Below are 27,917 nucleotides of genomic sequence, written 5' to 3' on the forward strand. Positions count from 1 at the left end.
TGTGTTTGTTTCTTGTATGCGTCTTTCTTTTCATTTAACAGAAATAATATTTGTCCGGTTTATTAAAAGTTTATTAAAACAACAAAAATAGGCGAAAAAGTCCACATAACAGGGTCAGAGAGTGGGTGGAAAATAACATTTTGCATTTTGGGATGCAAAAAAATTATCCCATTATATGCTAAAATAATGAAGAAAAAAATATGACACTTTTAAGAATGTTTGATGTTTAATTTCACTAATTTCTAACATCAATGATATCCTATTGATTACAGTCTTTAAAGAGTTCAAAATCTCTGGGTTTTTAGTTCATTCACATTGCAGAGGAAGACATGAATGGCAAAAATATGCATTTATAAACAGCATTTAAAACTAAATCATTTAGACTGCTGATATAAAATGATCAAACTTAACATAAGTTTAAAAATATTTGTTCCAAGTATCAAATATAAATGCTTTATTACTTTTAAAATGCAATGTTTAAGCAAGATCACCCAAAAACGTTTCTGTAAATTCAACACATATTCTTATTTAATAATTTAAATCAGACTCACAGAGACAGCCAGAACATTTTGAATCTATAACACCAAAGTGTCTTTCCTGACGAATTAATAGTCTAAGAAATGTAAACGTAAGCGTCTTTAGCATGGATCCAGTCGACAGGAGTCAATCAGATCTTTAGTCCATGGGCAGGACCAGCTTCTTGGTGAGGGTATATCGAGGTTCAGGCATCTGCTTGAAGACCGTCAACCTTTTCAAGCTCACTTCATGGTTTACCTTTGTCAGTATGGACAAGATATCCTCTCCTCTGTCAAAGAAAAAAAAAAAATCAGACAAGAACATAACTCTATGAAGCCACCCAAATCAAACCATCATGAGAATTCAACAGGAACATTTTCTTCCCTCAAGCTCACTGCATTTTCACTGGTTCTAATGTGTGGTGTGAACACTACGATTAACTGCAAAATGGATCAATGACAAATAAAGATAGGGAAACAAAACAAATCTAAAATACATGTTGGTTTCATATGTACATACGTAACAACAAACAGAATATGAATAAGAAAAAGTAATAACATTTTTCTTACCCCTTGAATGAATGTGAATGTATACACCTTATCATGAATTATTCAAAATCATTCATAAATATGTTGCATTGTACAATTATTTTTAAATTAGATTAAATTAGATAAGATTAAACTTTACTGTCATTGTGCAGAATACATGTTCAGGGCCAATGAAATGCAGTTAGCATCTAACCAGAAATGGAAATGGCCAATTTATATAAATAAGCATAAATATGTAAATATAAAGATATATATAAATGTGTGTGTACAGTATGTACAATAAACATTTATGAGGGAGAGCACCAAATCGGAACGTAAAAGTCCACCGCTTGAAAGGATTCCAAAAAAGCCTCCTCGACCACATTAGTTCTCTCAAGATAAATATAGGACAGGATGATTATTAATGTGGCGGGTTTGCAATAATCTATGATGTGACCCTGTTTGCACACAGGGACATAAAAAATCAAATAAAAATGATACGTGGACCAAGGTGTCAGAGATTGTTCATGTTCCTGGTGAGTTGCTGATGTGCAGTAACATTATAGGAATAATAATCTAATGATATAATAAATAATAGTACAGTATTCCCAGTTTACTTTTAAACACATTTCCTTGATTATACTTGCATTAAGTAATATTTATACTTGATTATATTTACTTAAGTAACATTTTCAGTGAAGGACTTTTCCTTGCATCAGAGTATTTTTACAGTGCTTTATACATTAAGTAAAGGCTCTTAATACTTCGTCCACAACAATATTTAATGAGGTTAACTTATAACGTTACCCTCCTTGTGGTTAGTCTGCACAAGATCCACAAGCTTGTTTGCTTTGCGGCCACTTTGAATACAAGATAAGCATTCAATCTAAGTCAGAGCGCTCAGAAATCTTTCTGCAGCTTTGTTAGCAGGGCGGCCAGAGCGATTTTTGAAGCTCTCGACGATGGCGGTGTAAACGCACAATAATGTATGAAAGCCAAACTAAAAAAAAAAAACAATACCTGCTCTGATCCACATTAGCCCCCAGTATTAAAGTATATGGTTATCCTTTTTGCGTAAATGCATTCTGCATTCCACATCTGAGCAGCTTTGAACATGTCTGTATAAAAACAACTAAATGCCACTTCAGAAGCACTTAAGTAGAAAACTCTGCAGTGTAAATTTGGCATTATTGATCTTGGGAGTCACGTGGATCTTATTTTTTTTTTCAAACTGTTAGCATTCTTTCCGCCTGTGATAGATTTTGTGCTTAGTTAAATTTTCCAGGAATGCTTAGGGGTTAAATAATGCAATCATAGAAAAGGAGGGTCCGGTCTCTGTGCACTACCGATCAAAAGATTGGGTTTGGTAAGATCTTTTTTATTGTTCATGTTTTTAAATCTTTCATGCTTACCAATGATGCATTCATATGATCAGAAAAAATACAGTAAAAACAGTAATTTGTGAAATATAATTACAATACAAAATTGTTTTCAATACCTTTTTAATACTTTAAAAAAATTTATTTATGCCTGAAAATGAATAAATTGCACAGCTGAAAATTCAAAATCATTAATCAGTCACAAGATATTTCAGAAATCATTATAATATGATTTCTGAAATCAATCTGAAATCTTCTTATCAATGCTGAAAACAGTGTGCTGCTTTTTTTTCTTTTCTTTTTTTTTTTGAGCACATGCTTTTGTAACATTATAAATGTCTTTTTATGATAATTTAATGTTTCATTAAATTATTATTTTCTTGAAAAAAGAACAGCAACATGAATTTCTACAAACCCAGCATGAGCACATTTGAGAACCACCCACATGCAAATATCTTTCATTCAAGACGTGACAGAGTCTCCTTTTGAACTCACCTGGGGCACAGATTCTCCAACTGTTTACAGAGCTCCTGGATATAGATAGACCCATTTATAGTGTGGCGGAAGGCCTGGTAGTGCTCCACTGTGGCCATTCCAATAAGCATATCCGCTTCTATTGGAATAAAGCGGTATGCTGGATTATAAGCATCTCCCTCATACTCTTCTTCTGGAGCATTTTCCGCTGAATCCTCTGCCAATACACCATTCTGGCCCTTACTTCCTTGGCAGGCTTGAATGAAGAAAAGCTTGGGCTTGGATGCTAGTGTATGGCATTCACCAAAAGGCTTTGTGATTTCACGGATTTCAACTCCTTGAGCATCCACGCCCAAAACAGCGCCCTTCTGTCCATGCGAGAGGACACAGCAGACAAAAGCACCCATTTGACTATGATCCTTTTTCGCAAATTCCTTAATCAGTTCCTTAATTTCTGAAGCGGTCAGATCATCCTGAACCTCAATCACAAAATGCATTCTGTGAAACACTCTGATAAGGTCATCTACAGAGACAGAGAGAGAGAGAGAGTGTGTGTTAATTTACAAACACATTTTAAGGAATACATATAAATTAATGGATTTGCCTGAAATACCTCTGTCCTTATTTGTTCCTGTTCGGTTGTTCAGTGAGGACTTTTCTTTAAAGTTGTAGTTGTTGATGATTAGACAATATCCAAGAGGCCGCCGAGTCATATTATAATATGCCTCCTGCTACATGAATGCAAAGCAAATCTCATTAATATATATATATATATATATATATATATATATATATATATATATATATATATATATATATATATATATATATATTATTTATTTACATAATTTACAAACAGCCAGTACACACATACACATTTTATTAACAGAAGATCATTAATAATTCATATTTGTCACAGCAGTGACATATGGAAATTAAAAACAACTGTATGTGATTAATTTTTGCTATGCCTTAGTGAAAAAGTTCAAATTTATCAGCTGTGGCCAATCAGGTCCTATTTAAACTGTCAATCATAATGACCCTGATCTGTGAATTACTTATAACTTATTTGAAATCCTCAGTTTCTTGACTCCCCAATCCTGATTAAGGTAATTAATGCCATTATGATCATTTGTTTGTAACTTCTATAGGAGTGTGAAACTATAAAACTCTAAACCACTTTAAACCACAGTTTTTTTTTTTACCTCATTCAACTGTAATGTAACAATGAAAAAAAATATTTCATATTAAGAATGAAATGTAATTTGTCTTTTTTACTGTTGGTTCAGGTTCTGCGTCTGTAAAAAGTGATTCTCTCACTAAAAAAAAAAAAAAACATAAGTTGATATATTTATATACACACAAAGGGAGCATTAATGTTCTGTAATGTTTTGAAAGTTCGTATGACAGTATAACTTACATCCAGTTCCTGTCTCCATTTGCTGTGATAAAGCCAAAATATGGAGGGAATAGAAACAACAGAGGTTATTATGCATTGAATTGCAGTATATTTATCATTTCAAATGTATTGCTATTTGTCAGATGGTGTGCTGTGACCACACACACACACACACACACACACACACACAATGCCAGCAAATTAGAGGCCAAATTAGGACAATGCCAATAGATACATGGCTTCATCCTTTAAAATCATGAATGGAACTAGGAAAAATAAAATATTACCCAGACCATATTAAAAATGAGTTCACTAGCAAAGTGGATAAACACTATTTTCTGCCGACAATAAAACCAATTAACAACATTTAGAAACCAATAACAAAGCAATTTTTGATTGGGTCACTTGAATATGGGACATGGATAAAAACAGACATTTTTAAAGAAATGGTTCAACCCAAAAGTGAAAATCTGCTGTTAAAGGGGTGGTTGATTGCAATTCCACTTTTGTAATGTTAGTTAGTTTGTTTGTAATGTTGCTGTTTGAACATAAACAATATCTGCAAAGTTGCAGCACTGAAAGTTCATTGCAAACGGAGATATCATCTTTTAAGATTCTGGCAGCTTAATGCCTACAATAACGGCTGGTAAGGGACTACAACGAGCTTCTTCGCAGGTATGTTACGTCACAAACCCAGATAAACCCCACCTCCGGGAAAACACAACATAGGGGGCGAGGCCATGCTGTGCAGCTTTAGAGAAGAGGAAGAGAAAACTAGGGGTTCAAACCCAATGTTCTAAAGCAGAGATTCTCAATCCTGTTCCTCGCATCACCCATGCTCTGCATCTCTTGCTCTCTCCCTCTCTCATTCAGATCGTCAGATCAGCTCCAACAAACTGTTCCATTTCTACACTTATTTTCACCAAGCAATGAGAAGCTTTATACATGGACGCGTGTACGGTTGCTGTATTAATGATTTAATCAGAATAAAACAGTATATTAGAAGCTAACATAAGCAATAGCATTTACAAACAACAGAGTATCTAAAAGTATGAGACAACAACAAACAAATGTACCATTAAGAGCCATGCTTGCACAGGTTCTGCGCGATCTTCATTAATATTCTCTGCATCTCATTCGGACTAGCCATGGGCATGATTAATTGACTATCTATAATTGATCGTTAAGAATTTCTTCGATCACGTTAATTTGTTATTGATTAATCCAATGCATTTTATTTATCTAATGCATTTTTTTTTATTTCAAAAAAATAATCATGAAGAGGTCACAGCAAAGTGTGGCGTGGGACCATTTTGATTTAAAAAGCGAAATAGTTAACTGCAAACATTGCGAAGCCGTGTATAAGTACAACATGGCCACGACTCAAATGATGTACCTGTGCAATCCGGCAACGTCGGTTCCCTCAGAGCGGGTGTTTTCGGCGGCTGGACTGATGGTCACCAGGTTGCGGTCGCGTCTGACCCCAGATCATGTCAACATGCTTATATTTCTCAACAAAAATCCGTAGACTCGTGCAGAAGTATGCTAGTTACTAAAGTTTTTCACGAGGCTTTAAGTAGCATAATTTGTTAAGTTAGCGTAATTGTTAGGAAGGCTAATATCTGGTCTTTTCTTCTGGCTTGGATAGTTTTGAGTTACATTTTGACAAAACCTGTCAGATGTTAGTATTATTATGTTTTTTTATGTTATTGTTTAACATGATTATTTTATTATTATTTTGGAACAAATGAGGTCTCTGTTTAAGAACGCCGGCTCGCAGCTGCAGGTTCTGCTGCTTTAGAACCCCGCATATGCACGCGCATATATGTTCAGTTTGCCTGAACGTAGTTTAACTGTCTGCTACAAGTTGATCTTGTAATAAAGGTCTCACTGAGCAAATAATTATCATAAAAAAAGAAAAAAAGAAAATAAATTTATAAAAATGTAATAATTAATTATATTATAAAAATATTAATGATTAATCGATAGTCGATCGTTAATTCTCCCGACGATCGATTAAGAAAATTTAATCGAATGCCCATCCCTAATTCGGACTCAAATTGATAAGCAATATAGATGACACCATTGTTTACAGTACAACTGGAGCTCATTTTGAGCTTGAGGGGCGGCATGTCCAGGCGGTTTAGAGAATCACAACACACTGAGCCAGCTGACCAATCTCAGCCCATCATGTCTTTCTGAGGGAGGGGCTTCATAATAACAGGAAATAAATTGAGGCGTTTGTCAGAGAAGGGACAGATCAGTGTGTTATAATGGTCAATTTTGTTGAAAAATAATGTTTTTGTTTTTAATGTTTTAAAAAAAAAAACTAAGCATGAACAAATATTAGACTGCACCCCATAAACAAAATCAAGCCTAAAAAAAAAAAACAGTAATCCACCCCTTTAATTTACTCACCCTCAGGATACTTTTTTCTTCAGTAGAACAGTAAAGATTTTTAGCTGAAACCATGGTCCATTTATGTACACATTATGTTCACTTTCTTGCACAGACCGGTTGTTTCACTTCATAAGATGTCAATATACTATCATGTATTCATTTTGCGATCCATAGTTGCGTTTGTTTGACTCTCAAAATGATAGTAACTGCTGACTTGCATTTTATGAAATCGCCTATAAACCATGGTTTCAGCTAAATTTCTTCCTTACTGTTCTACATAATAATAAAAAAATCACCTATCTTGGATGGCCTGAGGGTCAGTAGATTAATTTTCATTTTTTATAAAGTATCCCTTAAAGTGAGTTTTTACATTTGGTTCTTAAATTACACAAAAATCCACATCATAAGAAATACTTGGATTATACTATGTGAAAATTAAATGTCCAAATGCATCTTAAAGTAAAGATTTCTACTTACATATCTTTGCCTACTTTCAACAGGTAAGGAAACTTGTGCACTGCCAAACACTTCGCGTAGAGGAAGTCTGCCTCCTATTGGACAAAATAAGAAAAAAAGCTGCTGTTTATGTTTGGAAAAAAGAGAGAAAAGTAGACAATAAAGTGGTAAATAATTAATTAGATTTTATCAGTAACCTTGTTCCCGGGTCCTGTACTCCTCGATCCTGCAGGCCATCTGTTTGTCACATTTGTCTAAAACACTGTAAAGTTCATCCAGGTTGTCTTCCCCAAGCCTCTGTAGCTTTTCCATCTCAATCATAACATCTAGAAGTGTCTATATGATTCACATAACATAACACTGTTGTATGGTAACAGGCTAAAGTGTAACCCATAATAACTATATTCTTAATTACATTAAAAAAATTACAAGGCTAGTTAATCCAGTCAAGGTAGCAAAATACATATTCCACTTTTCCACATGAATTTATTATTCATATGCAATCTGCATGAACATTATAACTTCAGGGCCCAAAATATATAACTCACAGAAGACGTTCCTAATTTTGACCTCGGAAGGTCTACAAGGAACTTCACTGAACGAAGGTTTTCTGCTGTCATCTGCTCAGATATTCCAAATAGCATTTTTCTGTGATGAGAAAGGAGTCACAGTAATCGTGACAGAAAACTTTATCAGTACAGTAACTACAGTACAAGGAGCCATTTCTAAGAAAACAATGTGATATTGACTGATATTGATATTGTGTTGGCAATTACTTTTATTTAATTATACTTTTATTCCTTTTCATTTAATTTAAGTTTAGCAAGTCAATGTGTATTCTTCATACCTGTAGGCTGAGACACCTATCCTAGACCTGTCACACTGTAGCAGTTTCCTTTGCACATCTTCTTTGGACATTCCCAGGATGCCAAGCAAGTCAAAGCGGCCAATTGTGACCAGAAGCTCGGGGACGAGTAACTCATCATCAAGTAGTGCTTGTTCTTCCATTCTCAGGAATAGATCTTTGGCATCAGTCACTGTATCCAAACGTTTCTTGGGAATTAGGTCCATGCACAGAAACTTCAGCTGGGCCACTTCATTACTTGTCAACTCCTCATCAATCTTGTGAAACGTATTTAGGTCCATATTCTGTTACATAATGTTAAACAAGGCTTTTTGAAATAAAGGAAGAAATAACTTAACTTGAGAAAGTCCTTATTTTGGCTATCTGATAACCGTGGTAACCGTGGAACGTTCATGATACAGATATTTCTAGAGTGTACTTATTGTGTTCTTTTCATTACAAATACTACAAAATACGATTACATTGGAATTTTTGTTTAGGACAGAATTCACAAATAGCGTCATTTAACAAGTTTCGAAATATGTATTTGAACGCAGCATACAAAACCATCAAACATTTTTTTATTCAGCCTTGTGACAACTCTCCCATGTGACTTTTTTGACCGGTTTTTTAGTTATTTGTTCAACGTATACACGTATTTTAATTTAAAACTACTATCTTTAGCTTACCTTATTCTAACCGCTTGGGCCATTAAACGGAATGTATACTAAATATATTTCCCTTTAACTTTGTATCATATCACATTTCAAGACACAACTGCCACTGCTTTAAAAAATTGCTATCACTATCAAATGAATTTTTTGTTCAGCAAATCGAATGCTAGTGTAACTGTGGTAACAAACTAACCCCGGACTAGGTTATGACAGTCATGAAAGTTACCCCGAACAATCAACTAAAATGCTCAACTTAATACTTATCTTACCTCTATATTTACATCCAAATGACATAAAATCGTAATGTAGAAACAAAATCAAGAGAGTCGGTCGGACATGCTAAAGATTCTGTTTCCAACGCGTCTTACTTTCGGTTTATCTGCTAGCTTTCAGTTTAAACAGGAAGTGACATCGAAGGGTGTTTTCACCAGTGTGTTGTAAATTTCTGGGAGTTACTGAATTCTGAATAGCAGTAAGAAATACTTACATTTTTAAGACAGTTTTTGATTGAAAAATAAAAACGAGTGTATATTGTAATGTGTATCGTCATGTGCTTAAGCTTTTTTTTAAAAAAATATTTTCTATAAGTAAAAAAGCATTGTTACATAAAAAGTTTATTTTGACACACTAGAAAGTTTAGTGTTTAAGTATATTCTGTGCAATATTTCTTTATCACTGCAAAGGTATATAAATGACTATGTCACTCAAATAATCAAGATAAACCAAATAATATTACAGTAGGCTACATACGAAAACAGAGCATGACATCATTATACCAAGGCACTATTGGAAGAAAACTTTTATTTTCAGTACGTCAGGAACTGGTTAGTGTTTCAAGCTGATAGTGGTTAAAGTTTTGAGAGTCTTTGAGAGTAAGGGATTTTCCTGCGTTATTTTGAGCACAAGTCACATGCAAATGCGAAAACATCTTGAGGTTTCCTCAACAGCAGCAACGCCTTTAGCTCAGGGTTTCGTCTGCTGTGAGTTATTGCTGTGTGACTGAAAATGAGTCCAACAATTTGCAAACTTGTTGAATGGGATTTATTAAGCTTATTAAAAATAACAGGCACCTTTATATCAAGAAACATTGAGTAAAGCTCCATGTCTTCCTCCCAGATAAGAGACTAATTCTCAAACACAGGAATATGGTCTTTCTCCACTGAAAATAAAAGCAAAATCATTTTTGATTTAACTTAGTTTTTTACTGTAAAGATTAATTCTGGTTACAAAGGAGCAAACTGTATAATGATAAAGTATTCAAACCTCCATCAAGGATGAAAGGCAAATGCTGGAGCTTCATAATCACAGGTGAGCCCAAGTGCACTCTGCTTGCTAGATGCCTAAGTGTAAAATATTTTAGTTTAATTCTAATATATATATACCATATACCAATTCTAATTTTATATGTACCATATACCAGCATTGGTTTTGTTTGCAAAATATTAAATGTCAACATATAAACAACTTTTGCACTGTAATTTTTTCCTTTGTGTCAGTATGTCATAAAAATAATGAGTAATTTTATTGTCTGAAATTTGTTGCTCGCGTAACATCACATTTATTGTAGACAAAATACCTGTTTATGACACACTGTAAAAAAGTATTGTGATTTTAACAGAAAAAAACGTAAAAACACGTTAATTGTTTAACATTAAGCTTCCATACTATATATGGCGAATAACTGTAATGACATTTAATGTAATTTTACAGTAAAGTACTGTTAAAATAAATAAAAATTCGGATGTGAAAAAGAAAGTCATTTTATAAGTTACAATGAAAAAAACAAATTAAGAATACAGGAATTCCTTGAATGATACTTCATATTTGATGTTTTTTTTTTAAACTATATCTTCCTTCTTAGTTGTCTACATTAGGTTTTTATCTTAAATCTAATGTTGTTAAATGAATGTTTATTGCATTATTTCAGTATCATTTGTATAACTATGATATTGTTTAGTGTTTGTGTGAATGGCACAGTGTTTTTCCTCCTCAGCTTTTGGAAAAGCTGTTTGTGACTTTCTCATCACTCATTTATCACTCATTCTCATTCTCATCTAAGTTTTTTGGTGTTTATCAGTGTAATACAATGGTTCAAAACAGATATTAGTACTTCAATAGGTTGGTATATTAACATTACATAAGTTAATGAAATTTTTATTGTGAATTTAAGTATGTAAAACCTAAAATGTTGCTGCCATATATTTTACGGTGAGGTTCTGGCAACCACTGCTGCCGGTATTTTCATGTAAATGTGACAGATTGTTTTTTTACAGTGTAGGTTTTATTGTCTTTAGTCGTGTAATACCACTCGTGTCCAGTGTAGACACACCGATATGAGAAACAGATCAGATCAATTTTGCTTTCTAACAAAAATATTAAGAGAGTATTCTACCCATCAGGCAAGAAATAGCAATGCCAAGTTCCTGAGGAGTCCTTTGGAGAGGACACAGTCCTTTCTATCCCAAAGATATCGACTAACTCTTCCCAAATCATCTGCTTCTTGCACCCAAGCTCTCTCTAAAGCAAACAAGTGCATCAGTCACATGAAAGAATAATAACAACTCTCCAACTCAACCATCTATCATCATACATCTACTGTTTACATTGTTTTTTTAAATAACATAGGGCTGAAATAAGTCATTATTGCCCTGCACTTACATAACTGAATTAGTAAGCACAGTATCTGCATCGAATGACAGGATTGTCATGTTTTCTGGAACAGTCTTCTGCTGAGCCAGTATATTACGCAGGATCATTAAGTTGGATGCCTCAGACACAAAACCCTTTAGCGAACTCAGAGGAAATGGGTGGGTTTGTCTTCACACCCTTGAGAATGAAAGATGAGCCTCTGTTATAAGTGATGCTAAACTGCTTAACACAAACTATCAGTGAAATGTTCAATAACCGCACTCACCTCTTTCTCTGAGATGTTTACAACACATAAGATTTGGGTGACTTAACATTGCAATTTTGATTTTAACATTCATTATTTCTATAACATTAAACAGAATATGTTAGGTAACAAGTATTAAGTTAAAGGGAACCTACCCTATGATTTTCATGAACTTTGCTTCATGTCAATAGAAAAGACCTTTACATATTCATGATGATTCTCTTCCAGTATCTCAAGATTTCTGGATATGTAGGATGGTAAAAACTCAAGGGAACAAATAAAGGGTTCAACATGTTTCAGAAATGCCTGAGATGGCACAAATGCCATTTGTGTTTTTTTAACTAACAAATGATAAAGGGAAGGAAATAGTCCTTATATAATATTCTCTCGCAACCTTTATTTTTACAGGCAAGTCATTAAGAACAGGTTCTTATATACAATGGCGGCCTGACACGTGGAATGACCACTTAGGGAAAGGGAAGTAGGGCTAAAATAAATACAGAACATTAGAAATACATACAGGTTAGCATTTACATAAATACATTTTAAAACATCAATCTATTTACTGTAAAAATATAAAATAAAAAACACATTAAATAATTATGTAGTGAAGCAACTGCATTTGTCCGTCAACAAGTATGATATACTAGTTTTGAAGGATGAAATTGGGATTAGTTTATCTAGTTTGAGAATGTTTTGCAGAGCATTCCAAAAGTGAACGGCAGCAAAATGAAAAGACGTAAGACCAAACACAGAATTATTTTTGGGAATGCTTAGAAGAAGATGAAGTGAGGACCGAGTGTTATATGTGACGGGCTTTGGCTGCAGTAGGTGACCTAAATGGCCGAGAAGTGTTTTGTAAATGAAGGTGAACCAGGATTGTGGAGGGAGGGCCAGTTAAAAGGTGAATATAAAGCACAGTGGTGTGTATTGAAGGGTGCATTTGTGGCAAACCTAGCAGAATGATAAAGAGCATCAAGTTTTGAAAGAGTGACTCGCAAGCAACCCTGTATATAGTGTCTCCATAGTCTAACATGGGTAAAATGGTCATTTGAATGAGAGTAAGTCTGGCAGAGGTGGTGAATGAAGATTGGTTTCTGTAAAGGAAACCTAGCTTGGCTTTGACCTTTGATTGGAGCTTTGATATTGTTATGTCTTGACTTGTCATGTTCCTGTTTCTTTTTACTCTGTCTCCCTCTGCTGGTCTTATAGGTTACTTTCTCTTTCTTTTTTCCCCAGCTGTTCAAGTCCTGTCCTGTCCTGTCTTGTCCTGTTGAGACCTGCCTGGTAACCCTTCTTGTTCTGTTTGTCGCCTTCACCTTTGTATTCTGTCCAGTTGGACTGACGCCGAGAGAGTACCATCCAAAACGGTCTTCCTGTTACCCGCATCTACTTTGAGAGACCCTCGGCCTGTCGCCGCTATAACTACAGACCCAGACTCCTGCCTTTTTTCAAGTTATCTGCTGATATTTCGGTTTTGTTTTTTATCGCCCTCTCTGTGGGTTGCTTATTTGCCTTATTCTCCCAGAAGAACATCTGAGTTTACATTAAAGACTCTATTTTCTGTTGAACCACATTTGGGTCCTCCCGTACCTCTCTAACAGATATATGAATGGTGAAAGAAAGTGAATTTTCCAACCAGATGCACAAGTAGTTATATGCAGTGACTTGTTCTAGAATAGCACCCTTGCAGGTAGTTGTGTTAAGGGCAGGAGGAGGCGTAGTACCCTTACGGTAAAACCACATTATTTTTGTTTTGGAGGTATTGAGAGTAACTTTGATATGTGTAAAAGACTGCTGTAGTTGGTAAAAGCTATCTTGCAGGGTAGCTTAAACAGCCTCAGGAGAGGAGCCTGATACAAGCTCACCTACAATGGATGTACCACAAGGAATGTCATCAATCGTTCCGTGACTGTTGTTGGCATGGAGCAGATAACATAGCTCCTCATTGTAGCTCGCCTTGGTGACACTCACAGAGAAGTCTCCCAGCTCTCAGGCCGAATTTGACACAGCCACAAGTGAAAATGCGAACAAACACTGGTCCAGATCATCGGGTTCTGAAAATGCGAGTGGAAGCGGCTAACGGTCAAGTTAATTGAATCATATCTTGACTTAAGATTCATTTACAGTATGATGATTGCGATTATAAGGATCTGAAAGCACTTCTGAAGAAAGATTCAGTACATTTAATCTAAAGGCACGTTTATGTAATTGTCAGTGCCTCATGCTTTAGCACGGTATTTTCATACAGCCTCTGTCCTGCACAAGTCAAATCTGCTGAAACAAAATAATAGTATAATGCAACTTAACGAATGTGAGGGGACTTACAGTTTACACCGTTGAAGCCATTAACAGATGGTCCCTGCAGCACTAAAATAGCATTTCTGACAGGCAAACTTTAGAAGTGACCTCACCTAAATCATAATCATGTTTAATGACTTACCAAACTCCACTGCATTAACCGAAGCTTTCAGTTCTTCTGTTTCATTCTGTGTTGATTCCGTCTCCTCCATGTGTGTCTTAGAAAGTCCAGAACAAGAAACAATCACAACGTTTCCTAATATTGACTATATATTTTTATTTTACATGGGTCTTTGAGATCGTAACGGTTGGAAGATTTATTTAAACTGTGCGCGTTTTTCTTTTTACCTGGATGTATATTGATTTTCAACTGCTCAGTCCTTCAGATGTCAAACAAGAGCTACTTTGCTAAAGCTATTAAAAAATATCAAAATAAACTAACTTTAAAATGACTTTAATATTACAGGAAATCGAACAAATGACTAACAGCGTCTACATTAGGACTCATTTTATACACCGTCTAGATGTGTTTTTGTTCATGCACTCAAACTTTTTAGCGTCTCTGGTTTCCTTACTAACGATGTTGTCAACATCTAATGTAAACCTTCTTGTAATGGCTCCAATATTTTAACAGTGCAACACGTATTCAATGCAAACATATATTCGTTAATAATAAATAGGTTTATTACGACAAACTGCTTATTGTATCCTAATACCCTATTGTACAACTGCTTACTGTACCCTAAGTATTCAAAACGCATTAAACGTTATTTCAAATGGGATTCACTACACATCTCCAAATCACAGAGTCAAGGGTAAGAAAAAACATGTGCTTTAGAATGACAGGAAAGGTTTATATATATATATATATATATATATATATATATATATATATATATATATATATATATATATATATATATATATATATATATATATATATATAAAATATATATATATATATTATATATATATATATATATATATATTTTAAACTTAGGATAATGCCTTTCAAATTCTACCAAATACTTAGTGTTAAAATAAATTATGTTTGTGTACAAAATAATGCCCAGGTCTACTTCACTCTTTTTTTTCTTTAGGTCACTGTTCAAATTCACATAAGTGCTTTTAATAAAGCCCGGTATTGGTAATGATATGTAGGGAGCAGTAGTTTGGAATGGTTTCAGTGGTCACGTCCTCCAGTCATCAGTGGATTAAAGCCTTATCGGTCCTTATAAATGTCCTTCCGTCTGCGCAGCTCCTCTAAAACACGTGCGCGATATGATGTCCAGTCCTCGTCCTGCTTCTGCTGCAGACCCAGAGCCCGGTGAAGATCCTGGGAGTGGCTCCGCAGAAAGGGATTGTATTGCTTCTCCTCTGCTAGGGTGGATGGACACTATGAAGAGAAGAGAGAGAATGCATTTAAATCAAGCTGGGTTGGTAGGAATATTATTGAGAAGATTTGGATTAATATCACATGTCTAGAGATGTAACAATTATCTGGGACTGGGACTTTTTCCATAGACTTCTTCCTTACCGTACAGAGTCTCTGACCCCTCTGTTGCAGAACCCACTGCAACTTCTGTTCCCGTACAACATTGCAAGGCTCCAGTTCAGCAGCAAACATCAGGTTATCTTCAGCATACTCATGTCCTGAAAAGAAAGACCTACTTTATGAAAATAACCAATAAGCTTTTCCTTCAAACACCCAAATACAAGTTTAAAAAAAACTTAAAGCTAAAAAAGTCTTGCCACAATGCAATTAACCTTGGGTTAATATGTTTTTCAAACTCTGGGTTAAAGCCACTTTAACATAGGGTTAAAGGATAAGGGTAAGGTTAAAAAGTCCACCCAAGAATGAAAATTCTGTCATCATTTACTCACCCCCCTGTATGACTTTTTTATTCTTTTGTGAAACACAAAATAACACATTTTGAAAAATGTTGGTAGTTAAACAGTTTTGGTTCCCATTGACATCCAATGTATGGACGAAAAACACAAAGGAAGTCAATGGGAACCATATTATTTGGTTATCAACATTCTTCAAATTATTTTCTTCAGTGTTAAGCAGAAGAAAGGAAGTCATATAGGTCTGGAACAACATGACGACAGAACTTTCCTTTTTCAGGTGGACTACCACCTTTTAAGATACGTTTAACAATGCTATGAAAGAAAGCCACGGTGAGATTTTGGCAATTATTCATAAATACATTAATAGTTTCAGTGCCTGAGGGGAAACTGTTTCAAAATTGAATGTTTCAACTGAAGTCTCGAAGAGATCATGTTATGTTCCGTCCTTATTCGATAAATGTTGCTACATGACTATCCAAGAATTATTAATAAAGTTTACACAAGTTTGCAACGTAAAACAACTTCAAGTGTAAAAAGCCTGTATAAAAAGACTGTTTCCTTACCAGGCCAAAGCAGAGTTTCATCGTTCAGTGATCCCACTGTATCCAGAGAGGACAACATAGTTGAGGCATTGCCCTCAAACATTCTCCCTACAAGGGATGTAAATGAGTCAGCGCTTTAAATAGAGCTAGCTGGATTTAAGAATGCAGAATTCTTGCTTGCAGATTTGGCATGCCTTTCTGGGCATCGATACTTATCAATAAATAATTGTAACGTATACACACAATGTCAAACATTGCACGCAGGTAAAAATAAAACTATTAATATATTAAACATAATTATATAATTACTTTTTATATGGACATTGAGATAACACATTGATTAATACCATACTCACCACATCCAGAGAGGAATACCAGATCCCCTGAAAACAAGCTGCTGGGGCCACCTATCGCTCGGCCATCAAGCAGGTAGATCACGTGACCTACTGTGTGGCCAGGGGTATAGAAGGCCCTGAAGTGCAGCCGAGTTCCAAAATCTATCGTGTCTTTGTCTGAAAGGGGGCTAAACAATCCAGAAAACATCCAATTAAGTGGTCTGTTTCATGCTATCAAGGTATGCCCAACTGTTCAATCATATACATTAAGAATAGGTTTAGTTTAGTTGAGTTAGAAAATATGAGACCCTCAAACAAGCCCTTCTGTATTTTGTATAGACAAATGTTTTTATATTCGAACACATTTTGGATACGTTTAAAGGAACAGTTCACCCTATTTTTAAAATTCTGTTTACTCATCCTCATGTCATGCCAAACCTTAATGCATTTCATTATTCTGTGAAACACACACACACACAAAAAGTGAAAGTGACAAAAAAGAAAGTGACGTGACATTCAGCCAAGTATGGGGACCCATACTCAGAATTTGTGCTCTGCATTTAACCCATCCAAAGTGCACACACACACACACACACACACACACACACTGTGAACACACACCCGGAGCAGTGGGCAGTCATTTATGCTGCGGTGCCTGGGAAGCAGTTGGGGGTTCAGTGCCTTGCTCAAGGGCACCTCAGTCGTGGTATTGCCGACCTGAGACTCGAACCCACACCCCTTGGGTTAGGAGTCAAACTCTCTAACCACTAGGTCATTAGGCCATATTTTGAAAAAAAAAAAATAACAAAGGTTGTTTTGGACCTCACTGACTTTCACTGTGTGGACAAAAACAGCTGAAACATTCTTCAAAATATATTTTGTGACTTCAGAATAAATAAAGGCATATTGGTTTGAAACGACATGCGGGTGTGAAATAATGACATTACATTATTAATTTTTAGAATTAACTGATAAAATGATACATCAGAATATATTCAAAGGTACTAACTGTGTAAGGCCTGGAATGTTGTCCATAGCGTTCCCATACACTCGACAGGACATGTAGCGTCTCTTTAGAGCTCTGTTCCCTCCACTGTGGTCCCTGGTTGGGAAAAGTTTATATACAGAGGATAGTTTGATTTAATTTTCATGTTTAGATATTCAGTCTTGATTCTGTTAAATTCACCCAAAAATTAAAATTCTGTCATTTACTCATCCTCATGTCGTTCCAAGCCCACAAGACTTTCATTCATCTTTGAAACACAATTTAATATATATACTTATATTTTTATCCATCCTTTTAAAATCAATGCAACCAACATTTTCAAGTTTCAAAAGGTGCATAAAAACCTTTTAAAGTAATCAATCTGAATTTAGTGGCTTAAGCTAAATCTCTGAAGAGAAATGATCATATGTGCACTGATCAATATTTATATGTGAAAAAATGTCTAAATTACATATTTCTCAATCGTGTCTCATTCATATGGATTACTTTTAAATGTCTTATTGTACTTTTTGAAGCTTGCGAATTTTGGTTGTGTGGACTTCCAATAGATAGGCAAAAAATTATGACAGAATATAAAAAAAAACAAAAAAAACATTTGTGTTCTCAATAGGAGTCTAATGGGTTTGGGAAAACACGGAGATGAATAAATGACAGAATTTGTATATTTGGGTAAACTAATGCTTTAAAGGTAGTTAGACGCCCCATAGGTCTTAGAACTGGTGCAGTGTGATCTTGCGTCTTAACCATCTGAATGTAACACATCTAGTAATTGATTAGACTAAAATATTGTGCAGCTTTCAAGCTCAAGAGATTTTTGGCATTATTTCAGATTTGGTCTTACCAGTGCTTGTGTGTGCAGAGAACAGCTTGTAGCTCCACCCCCTCTTCCTCTAGACATGCCTGTGTGGGTGTAAGGACAGACCATGAAATGAGATAAAACAAAATCGGGGCTCTGGTTGATATCACACAAAAGATAAGATGTGACTATATGTCACACATGCCCAGTAAGGCATCTATTCATGCACAGGAAGGATCCTAGATATTTTGATCATGACTTACCTAACCTTAACCTGATTATAATATTACTGAGACCACATAGGTTCATAAACAACAAACAAAAATCAATCTGCAAGGAATGAAAATGGGAATCTTTCCATTAAAATGACAGATTCACAATAACAATAACTGATTATTATTCCATCTTACACCATTTTTGGTAAACCAATGAGGAAAAACAAGCACTTTCCACTAAACCATATGGGTTTGGCAATTTCACTACAGTAAGACATTTAATCCAGCAAACTATTTCTGAAACCACTGCACAGTTGTTTTGAATCCAACCTGAACAGGCTGAGGGTCAGCGGGATCAACCACAACAGCCATATTTGATGCAGTGTCAATGACCACATAGCTGTAATTGTCTAATAAGATGGGCACTGGTATGATCTTGATGCCTGTTGAAAGTAATAGAGTGTGACTTTAGATATTGATAATCAACTGTTGAATGTATTATGGAAAAAGTGTTTCTACTCACCGTTTATTATAGTAGGTTGAGTTTTGGAGTGGCCGGCAGGGTACCGCTCCCGTGCTTTCTTCATCTGCCTCTTATGAAATATGTACCCGAGTTTGGTCCGTGTATATAGAGAATACCTGCAAGTGTTTTATGCCATTGCATTATGTTCCTCTATGCAACTGTTCCTTCAGAAATGTTGTAAATTCAATCTAAATGATCAATTTGGTAAATGAAGGAATCGGTTTAATTTTTATTAAAACTACTAATAGTTTTTAGAAAAAAAAATAGCCTAAAAAGTGTTTAAGCTATTGTTTTCATAATTACCTTCGTTTAGTTTATAGAAACCTGACATGGTGTTAACGGGCTCCAAAAACAAAATCACATTTAAACTGTATATTTTCATTAGGGCCATATATAATTGACAGTAATGAAATAACATTGATGAACATTTGCTACTTCTACACACGTAAAATATCTATATTTCAATACCACATTCATGTAAACATCATATACAGAAGATGTGGATAAATAAAACAGTAGCCTATTCAAATAAAACAAAAAATCCGCAGCAGGCCAAATAAGCCACTTACGCTATCCAGAAAAGCGGTTTCTCTGTGCGACCCATCAGTTTAGCGATCCGGCTGTTTTTCCATGCACTTTTTCTGGCGCATTTAGAAACACGACAGATGTAAAATCCTCCACATACTGAAGCAATACAAAGTAAATACACTGTCCACTCCGGAAGCGCCATTGTAGTAGGCGTGTCGACGATGACGAAATTAAACACTAACTACGGTTGGCCAGAAGTAACAATCACCGTAAACACTCTTATTTTTATTTATTTATTTGTTGTATTGTTCTTCAAATTATAATTCATACAGTGAATTATTTTTTTTATCAGGAAGCTATTAGTAGGGGATAATATTTTCATAGTCATCATCATAATATATATATATATATATATATATATATATATATATATATATATATATATATATATATATATATATATATATATATATTATGATGATGACTATGAAAATATTATATAAATAAAATATATTATATTTGTTGTTAATAACATAATGAAGTGCATTGAACATTACGTTTCTTGAACTGGGGTTTGTGGAGGAACTTCAGTTGGTTCGTAAATTTAATACATTTATAAAAGCTAATAATTAATTAAATTATAAAAATGTGAAATTAAAACAAATCACTTTTAAAATAACAATCAAAATAAAACTTTTTAATAATTTGAATAATATGCTATTGTGTGAATAATATGTCATCATTCAATCAATAAAAAAGTAAATTGTCTGATTAAAATTATTTTAAAATGCAATTTAATCTAGTTTCAAGTACTTCATTTTTGGAATCTGATTACGTAATCCAGATTACATGTAATTAGTTACCTCCCAGCTCTGTATATTGTACATTTGGTAAATAAACGTTTGATACTTATTGCAGAAAAGTAGCAAGACCAATTTTGCACCATAAGGTGTAAGACAGAACGAGCTCGGCACACACCCATATGGGCACACACCCAGTTTGTAGCAGGAACTCAAATATGCAGCCTGGGTGTGTCTAGTTCACCACACACACCCCTCGACAGACTTCTTACATGAGTCTTTGTGGTGCTGTGTTACATTACGAGAACTGACAGACAATGCTTGTTTTAGATATCATTTTAGTTTTACTCAGAGCCAAAGCATAACTTGTTCTTGTATAACAGCTACCTTGTTCTGAGAATTATGTTTAGTTACACGCAAAATGTTCCAGGCTGACTCCACCTGCTGGTTTATACGCATCTTGAGCACGTTACACTGACCGTCAATATTTAACGTCGTCAGCTGACTGCTGGTTTTACATTCGTTGAACTGAAACCGAGGAAGGTGGATCAGTGCGTCAACTCACGAATTTTTGGTTGAAGGATTATATCGCTAGATATTTCTTCCTTCAAGCTTCAGCATCGATCGTGTAAAGTTTTCTGGATTTCAAACAGCGCGTGGTAAGATTGTTACACTGTTTCATTTTACCATCACATGCTATTGTAATGGATAAAGTACAATTCTGCTGCTTGTTACATCGATTGAGTAATCTATAATGCTTTAACAGTAGTAAAATAACCAGTACTGTTGGAAACCACGGTCACCATGGACATGGTAAATATTTGTTGGGGGGGAGTGAGGCCAAAATATGTGAACATGTTCAAGAACTCTAGAGTTAGTTAGCTATCATCGTGACTTTTAGCTTGTTTTCATAAGTAAATAACTTAAGTGACTTCTAGTCTATATTTAAAGATTAAATTATATTAGAGGAATATGGTAGTAAAATAAGATTACACTTTGCCTTCTTCCTGACCTCTTAGGGACATGGTTTCTGGCCCCTGTGTCCGTGTTTCATATCCTCTGAGCTGCCTGCTAAACATCATCACACACATTCATCTATGACGCCCGAAACCGCTGTGGAAGTAGGCAGTTTACTCGATATTGAAACACAGCCTGCTTTTCAGCTCAATCACATTAACACCGTTTTCTATTCAAAACATATATAATATTAAAAACACATTCACTGTGCCATATCGACCCTATCAGGAAAAGAGAGAATAAATAAACTGTGAAAGTAACTTTATCTCTGTAGAACAGTAATTTTTGAATATGGCTGATAGCTAACATTTTGTCAAATTCCAGTACTAGGGTGGACCAGTAAGATAGTGAAAGTGTCATTTTTTTTTTCCAATTTAAAAATAAAAGCTTGCTGAGCAGAGAACATAACGATGTAACAGTGTATGGTAGGCATGGTTGAGTAATACTGACAGTGTTGAACTGATACAAGAATGGAGACATTCTTTTCCAGTCTGGCTTGAATTGCAGAGCACCCTCTATGTTTTTGTAAACATTATAATCAGCATACATATCATAGGGGTATATAGAGAGTACTAACACGTGCTTGGTCTGAAAGTAAAAAGTGACATTAAACCTGGTTTTATATTGTTCGTGGAGTTCTGTCACATATCCTGGAAAATGTTGGTTCATTTAGTTACAGCCTTTGACTCCGTTTAGTTGCTGTCTTAAGTAAATTTGACAGTCACTCCTTTTTGAACATGAAATGCAGAAACGCCCTTTCCCAGGATACTTTCATTAAATGACGATCCGATTCACCCAGTTTAGACTTTGAATTGGGTTGAATAAGATTTTCCTTATTTTCACTGTGTGGTCCTGAGTGACCTGCTTTACATTTGTTTGATAACAGGAAGTAATGATCCTGGTGCACAAATAATGTATTTACCCATGGCAAAAAAAAAAAAAAAAAAAAATATATATATATATATATATATATATATATATATATATATATATATATATATATATATATATATAATTTCAAAACAAAGGGAAACATAGTTGCTGAGGAAAAACTATGTGTGTCCACAACCACAGCCCTCACTGTAAGGCCTTTCATGGGCTGTGTCTTGTCGGCTGTTTTCAGGAAGACGGTTTAAAGTGTGGTTACTGGTTAGTGCTTTTTTTGCTGTGATCAGTACTGTGTGAGTGAAAATAGCAACATAACATTTGAAGCTTTGGTACTCCCAGATCCTAAAAATATCATCAGTTCATATCTTTCATGCATGTCATTGTAAGGATTAAAATGGAAATAAACCTTTTAAAACGCAGAATGAGTAGAAGTGCAGTCACGGAGTTAATTTATTTCTACTAGTTCAGTTGTGTGCATCTGGACCTCTCAAACCCCTACACAGCCACATAATAGTTTTTAATGGGAAAAGGCAGAAAGGATATTCTAAGTTTAGTGCTCCTGGAGAAATGTTGTCCACAATTATTAAGATCATTTTACATTTCCGTCTGAATAGTTTTAAAGGTCCTGTTCTTCGTGGTCCCATGTTTTAAACTTTAGTTAGTGTGTAATGTTGTTGTTAGAGTATAAATAATATCTGTAAAATTCTAAAGCTCAAATTTCAATGGCAAGCGAGATATTTTATTTAACAGAATTCGCCTACATCGAACCACCAGTTTGGACTACATCCCTCTAGTTCCTGCAATAATGACGTCACTAAAACCGTTTTTTGACTAACCTCCGCCCACAGGAATACACAAAAAAGGGGGCGTGGTCTTGTTGCGCTCCGACGGAGAAGAGGAAGAGTTGCGTTTGTTTTTGTCACCATGTCGTCGAAATGCTGTTATTTTCATCTCGGAGTCCAATCATCTTTGTTTGGCCTTCCCAGGGACACTGTACTTAGAGATCGATGGTTACAAATTATGTTTAACTCGGTTCCCGAAAATTATAATCCACGTGTAAAACTATGTGCAGCACATTTTGCAGAGGACAGCTTCCTCAATCTCAATCAGTTTAATGCCGGATTCACACAAAGATTATTCTTTGATTATCTTCATGCGCATCTTGTCAGTAAAAACGCTCCTGTGATTATAAGTACATCTCCAGCCCATGCTCCTGCCCACTTGCTTCTCAAAACTAGCCCAATCGTGTTTCCGACACAATTCTGTGCTCAGCTGCTGTCGAATCACAACACTGGAACCGCTGGCCCAATCAGAACTCGTTACGTATTTCTGAAGGACGGACTTTATAGAACAAGGAAGTCATCAGCTGTTTTTATGACAGTAAAAACAGCGGTATACACATTTTTTTTACACGCGAAACATAAACACGTTATATTGCACACTGTAAACACAATCAACGCTTCAAAAAAACACGACAAACGTGACCTTTAAAAAAATTAATCATTACAGAGCTGAATTTCTCACACTTGCGGTATTTTATGAATGATTTGATCTGCTTTTTATCCACTTCATTAACTAAATTGTTGAACGATAATTTTTGAAAAAGTAAGAACCAGCAACACCACTGACAAATTTAGTAATTAGGTTGATTGTTTAGTATAGAGAAGTTATTACAAAAGCAATAATGCTGTTCCTTGATATATTGATATATTGGGTGTTTTCTGCACTTTATTGGCACAAATGGTCACTATGGTATCTCATCTTCCCAACAGGTGGTAAAACAGCATGTCAAGGTCAGATTTCCCTCCGAGTTACGATGATTCCCGGCTGCTCTCCAACCCTCAGCCTGAAGGAGGTTACCCTGCTTCTGCCCCCCCATATGGCTTCAACGCAAGCCCAGGACAGCCACCTTACCCACAGCCCAATGATCCATACCATGGACAGCCTCCGGGATACTCCCCGCCAAGTCTACCTGTCATCCCAGTCATTCCTCCCGGTATAGGTAAGACTACTATTTCTAGTATCTTGTCAACCTCCAATTTTGTACTTTTATTATCATAGAGTTATGTCCTGAATGGCCTGCTGATTAGGTTTAGGACCTGATTCATTACTTAAACAATCCATTGTTCAGGAAGTTTAATTTTGGCAGATCATATGGAGGCCATGGTATTGAATCTTAACTGAAGTCACCATTTTTGCTAATGCAGCCCCTATAGGCTAGCTCTAACTAGATTAGTGTTGATTGGCAAGTGATGTAGTGATTAATTAGATGGCTCTCTGGAATACTTGATTCTGATTGGTCTGTCGCAGTATTCTAATTTTAAACGACACTATATAATTCACTGTTGTCCCTGGCAACTGAATGACTACGTATATATCTGTGGTGGTTTCAGGTCTCTTTCTCGTAATGTAATAAATTTTCACTTCCTTTTATAAAATGAATGAAAATTCCCACCACATCTCATCATTTATTGGTTTAATAGTGACAAAAAAATATTAATAATTCAATAACAATTGCAAAAAAAATCCTTTGTTTTGGTTTTATATGCCATATTTGCTCATTTCAAAGCTAGCAGTACACAATTTAATCAATATTTGCACACTTTGTGCATAATTTGATAAAACTGAAAATGACACAATTAAAGCATGTTCGTTTTGCAAGTGATATTTGATTTCTCTATATTTTCTTCCCATATCACGTCACATATTTCTTTTAGGCATGCTATTCAGTGGCACTGTAAGCAAATATACTAACTTGGAAAACGCTTTATTGGGACAGGGCAGTTATCTTTTGAAATAGTTTAAGTATTTGTAATGGTTTATGATCCTCTGTGCCAGAGGTTGAAGAATCTCTCAGTTAAATGATGGGTTATTTACACAGATTGATGTGAATGATGTTGTAGATGTAAATATAGTTTTCACAGAACACATGATTGTTTACAGGAGACGATGGAGGATTTACCACAACAGGAGGATTCGACGATATCAGTGTCCGTCACTCTTTTATACGGAAAGTAAGGAACCATTCTTCTATAATCTGCATAATCTTAATTAAGTAAAATAGATTTGAATGGTAATGTTACTCAGTCGTTGTTTCAGATGAATGGATTTTGTATGTGTATAATGAGTAGTCATTTTTCTATATGGATGAGTTTGGAAAATGGTCTTTCTGTCTTGCAGGTTTATTTGATCCTCGCTTCTCAGCTCATCGTCACAGCTGCCATCGTGGCTATTTTCACATTTGTGTGAGTCTCTGTTAGGGGGGTGTGGTTACTTTCTGTGCTTTGTGTTCACCCATAATAAAGCTTGTTCAGGTAGGTTTTGTCATTAAACTTTCATTCGTGTTTTTATTCACACAGGGAACCTGTAGGAGCGTTTGTGAGGAAAAATCCAGCCATTTACTGGGTTTCATAGTAAGAATGAGACCTTCTTAATGAGAATACAAATGTAGTGAAGTAGAAGAATGTGAATGACCGTTGAAATATTTTTTTTTCAGTGCTATCTATTTTGTCACACACATCGTATTGGTTTGCTGTCAGGGACCCAGGTGAGATGATTGCTCCATTTTCAGAATAAAAGAATAATAAAAGGATCAGGTGGTGATATTTTTAACTGCTCGTAGTTTAGTACATTGACACCGTAAAAATGAAGACACAAAAATCATACCAGCCAGTATAAACAAAAATAGCTGAATCTAAAAATTAAAACCCTCGTAAAAAAGAGCCACTGTAAACATGAGATGTAATGTTAACCAGTGAATTTAGCCCTGTCCTTTGTCACACATATTAGGAGGCGTTTCCCGTGGAACCTGATCCTGTTGTCCATTTTTGTAAGTTGGAAGATTCGAAGTCATTCTAAAGGAATTGAGATGGATTGTAGCCAAACCTGTAATGGGCAATGTTGTTTTTACATGTAATGCTGCAGATATTGCATCAAGGATGCTAAAGACTTTTTTTTCTTGTTTTAGACACTGGCCTTATCGTTCATGACTGGAAATATAGCAAGGTGAGACATGGCGCACACTATATGTTCATCTCAGTGATGAGATACAGTGGGTAGAGAAATGAAACTTTTATTTAAAATTATAATATTTTACAGTATTACTGTTTTCACAGTATTTTCGATAAAGTAAATGCATCTTTGGTGAGCTGAGCAAAGAGACTTCTTTCAAAAAAATGACAAAAATCTTATAGACCCCATACTTATTTATTTTGCTAATAAGAATATAGAATTATGAATATTACAATGTCATTTTTTGTTTGTAGCTATTATAGCACTAGGGCAGTTTTCCTGGCCCTGGCCATCACTGTTTTGGTATCTGTTGCGGTGACAGTGTTCTGCTTCCAGACTAAGGTGGGCTACACATATAATATATCCACCATCTCCCTGACTTTACATTATTTTGTTAATGTGTGTGTTAACATGCTTTTCTGTTCTTTTATAGGTGGATTTCACTAAATGTACAGGTTTTTTCTGTGTCCTCGGAATCGTAGTGTTTGTGACTGGCATCATCACGGCTATCGTGCTCTCATTCAAATATGTAAGCATGTGTTTGCGTCTTGTATTTGCACATAAATTGTCATTTGATCATTTAACTGACTTTTTCACCATTTGTTTCAGGTCCCATGGCTTCACATGCTCTATGCAGCAATAGGGGCCATTGCATTCACTCTGGTATGTCTGTAGACTGCATCACATTGAATTCACCTTTTCTTGGAATACTTCAGCTCTGCATAGGAAAATAGTTTACTCGTTCAATCCTAAATCTACTTTGCTTTTGTGTGTTTTCAAATGATTAGTTTCTGGCCTATCATACCCAGCTGCTCATCGGAAACAGGAAGCTCTCCATTGGCCCAGAGGAGTATGTGTTTGCGGCTCTCTCCCTTTATGTTGACATTGTCCAGATCTTCATCTTCCTCCTGCAAATTATTGGATTTGCAGAGAGATAGAAGCTTCAAGCTGGCTTATGGACCTTTTCCTTACCATCATAATGGCTTTAATGTTTATGCGCTATGCAGTGTCTTCTCCGTCCAGTTCCGTGCTAAAATCTACAAAAAAATATATCTAGCTTTATACTAATGGAACAACTGATAAGGGAAAAATATAATTTCCATGATTTACTAAACATATGCATATATTCCGATAAAATGAGTGATATTATATAGCCAACACTGAGTTCTTGGTCCCATGTCATAGAAATGGAAGCTGTCTATTAGAAGTGGATCTCTATTGTGAAAATTTCTGCTGAATTGATTTAGATTTGCATTTTGGTTGAGGGTTTAGCTTTTCTGCTGTGTACATACAGTCTAAAATATATTTCCAGTTAATGAATTTAGAGTATTTATTGCAGACATCTTTATATACAAAAGAAAAGTCTATATCAGATTTTGTTTTTTTAAACTTAGGGAAATAAATGTCTTTACTTCATGAATGTATTTTTTATTTGATACTAAATGTCTCAGATTATGTACAATGATGCCTTTTCTTTGTTTAGATACACCATGAATAAATAGTTATAAAAAGTGTTAACTACATTAACGTTGTATATTTGAG

At 35.2% G+C, this 27,917-nt stretch overlaps 3 protein-coding genes and 1 pseudogene across 4 annotated transcripts; 1 reads left to right on the forward strand and 3 right to left on the reverse strand.

Moving 5' to 3' along the window:
* Window positions 1–53: 53 nt before the first annotated feature.
* Window positions 54–9,079, reverse strand: LOC113050793 (caspase-8-like). The gene is made up of 10 exons (XM_026214096.1): window positions 8,939–9,079; window positions 7,999–8,300; window positions 7,700–7,799; window positions 7,349–7,487; window positions 7,173–7,246; window positions 4,317–4,338; window positions 4,175–4,215; window positions 3,510–3,627; window positions 2,918–3,419; window positions 54–805 (listed from the first exon to the last, which is right to left on the reverse strand). The coding sequence occupies exons 2-10, from the start codon at window positions 8,295–8,297 to the stop codon at window positions 676–678; spliced, it is 1,425 nt and encodes a 474-aa protein (XP_026069881.1). The 5' UTR covers window positions 8,298–8,300; window positions 8,939–9,079; the 3' UTR covers window positions 54–675.
* Window positions 9,080–9,559: 480 nt separating this feature from the next.
* Window positions 9,560–14,075, reverse strand: LOC113051205 (ciliogenesis-associated TTC17-interacting protein-like; annotated as a pseudogene).
* Window positions 14,076–14,861: 786 nt separating this feature from the next.
* Window positions 14,862–19,880, reverse strand: LOC113050794 (probable hydrolase PNKD). Its single transcript, XM_026214097.1, has 9 exons — window positions 19,701–19,880; window positions 19,132–19,247; window positions 18,939–19,051; window positions 18,439–18,497; window positions 17,601–17,693; window positions 16,613–16,779; window positions 16,278–16,364; window positions 15,401–15,516; window positions 14,862–15,259 (listed from the first exon to the last, which is right to left on the reverse strand). Exons 1-9 carry the CDS (start codon window positions 19,859–19,861, stop codon window positions 15,086–15,088), a joined length of 1,086 nt encoding a protein of 361 aa, XP_026069882.1. The 5' UTR covers window positions 19,862–19,880; the 3' UTR covers window positions 14,862–15,085.
* Window positions 19,881–20,720: 840 nt separating this feature from the next.
* On the forward strand, window positions 20,721–27,791 carry LOC113050795 (protein lifeguard 3-like). 2 transcript variants are annotated; one of them, XM_026214099.1, is made up of 12 exons: window positions 20,721–21,118; window positions 24,137–24,360; window positions 25,308–25,378; window positions 25,545–25,609; window positions 25,724–25,777; window positions 25,861–25,911; window positions 26,154–26,193; window positions 26,332–26,369; window positions 26,630–26,717; window positions 26,809–26,904; window positions 26,985–27,038; window positions 27,164–27,791. In XM_026214099.1, exons 2-12 carry the CDS (start codon window positions 24,150–24,152, stop codon window positions 27,311–27,313), a joined length of 918 nt encoding a protein of 305 aa, XP_026069884.1. In that variant the 5' UTR covers window positions 20,721–21,118; window positions 24,137–24,149; the 3' UTR covers window positions 27,314–27,791. The 2 variants fall into 2 exon arrangements, with proteins under 2 accessions (XP_026069884.1, XP_026069883.1); XM_026214098.1 differs by having other exon boundaries at window positions 20,724–21,118; window positions 24,137–24,366.
* Window positions 27,792–27,917: the final 126 nt, after the last annotated feature.

Source organism: Carassius auratus, chromosome 31 (assembly GCF_003368295.1).
Source record: "Carassius auratus strain Wakin chromosome 31, ASM336829v1, whole genome shotgun sequence".
In the NCBI taxonomy this organism is placed as follows: Eukaryota; Metazoa; Chordata; class Actinopteri; order Cypriniformes; family Cyprinidae; genus Carassius; species Carassius auratus.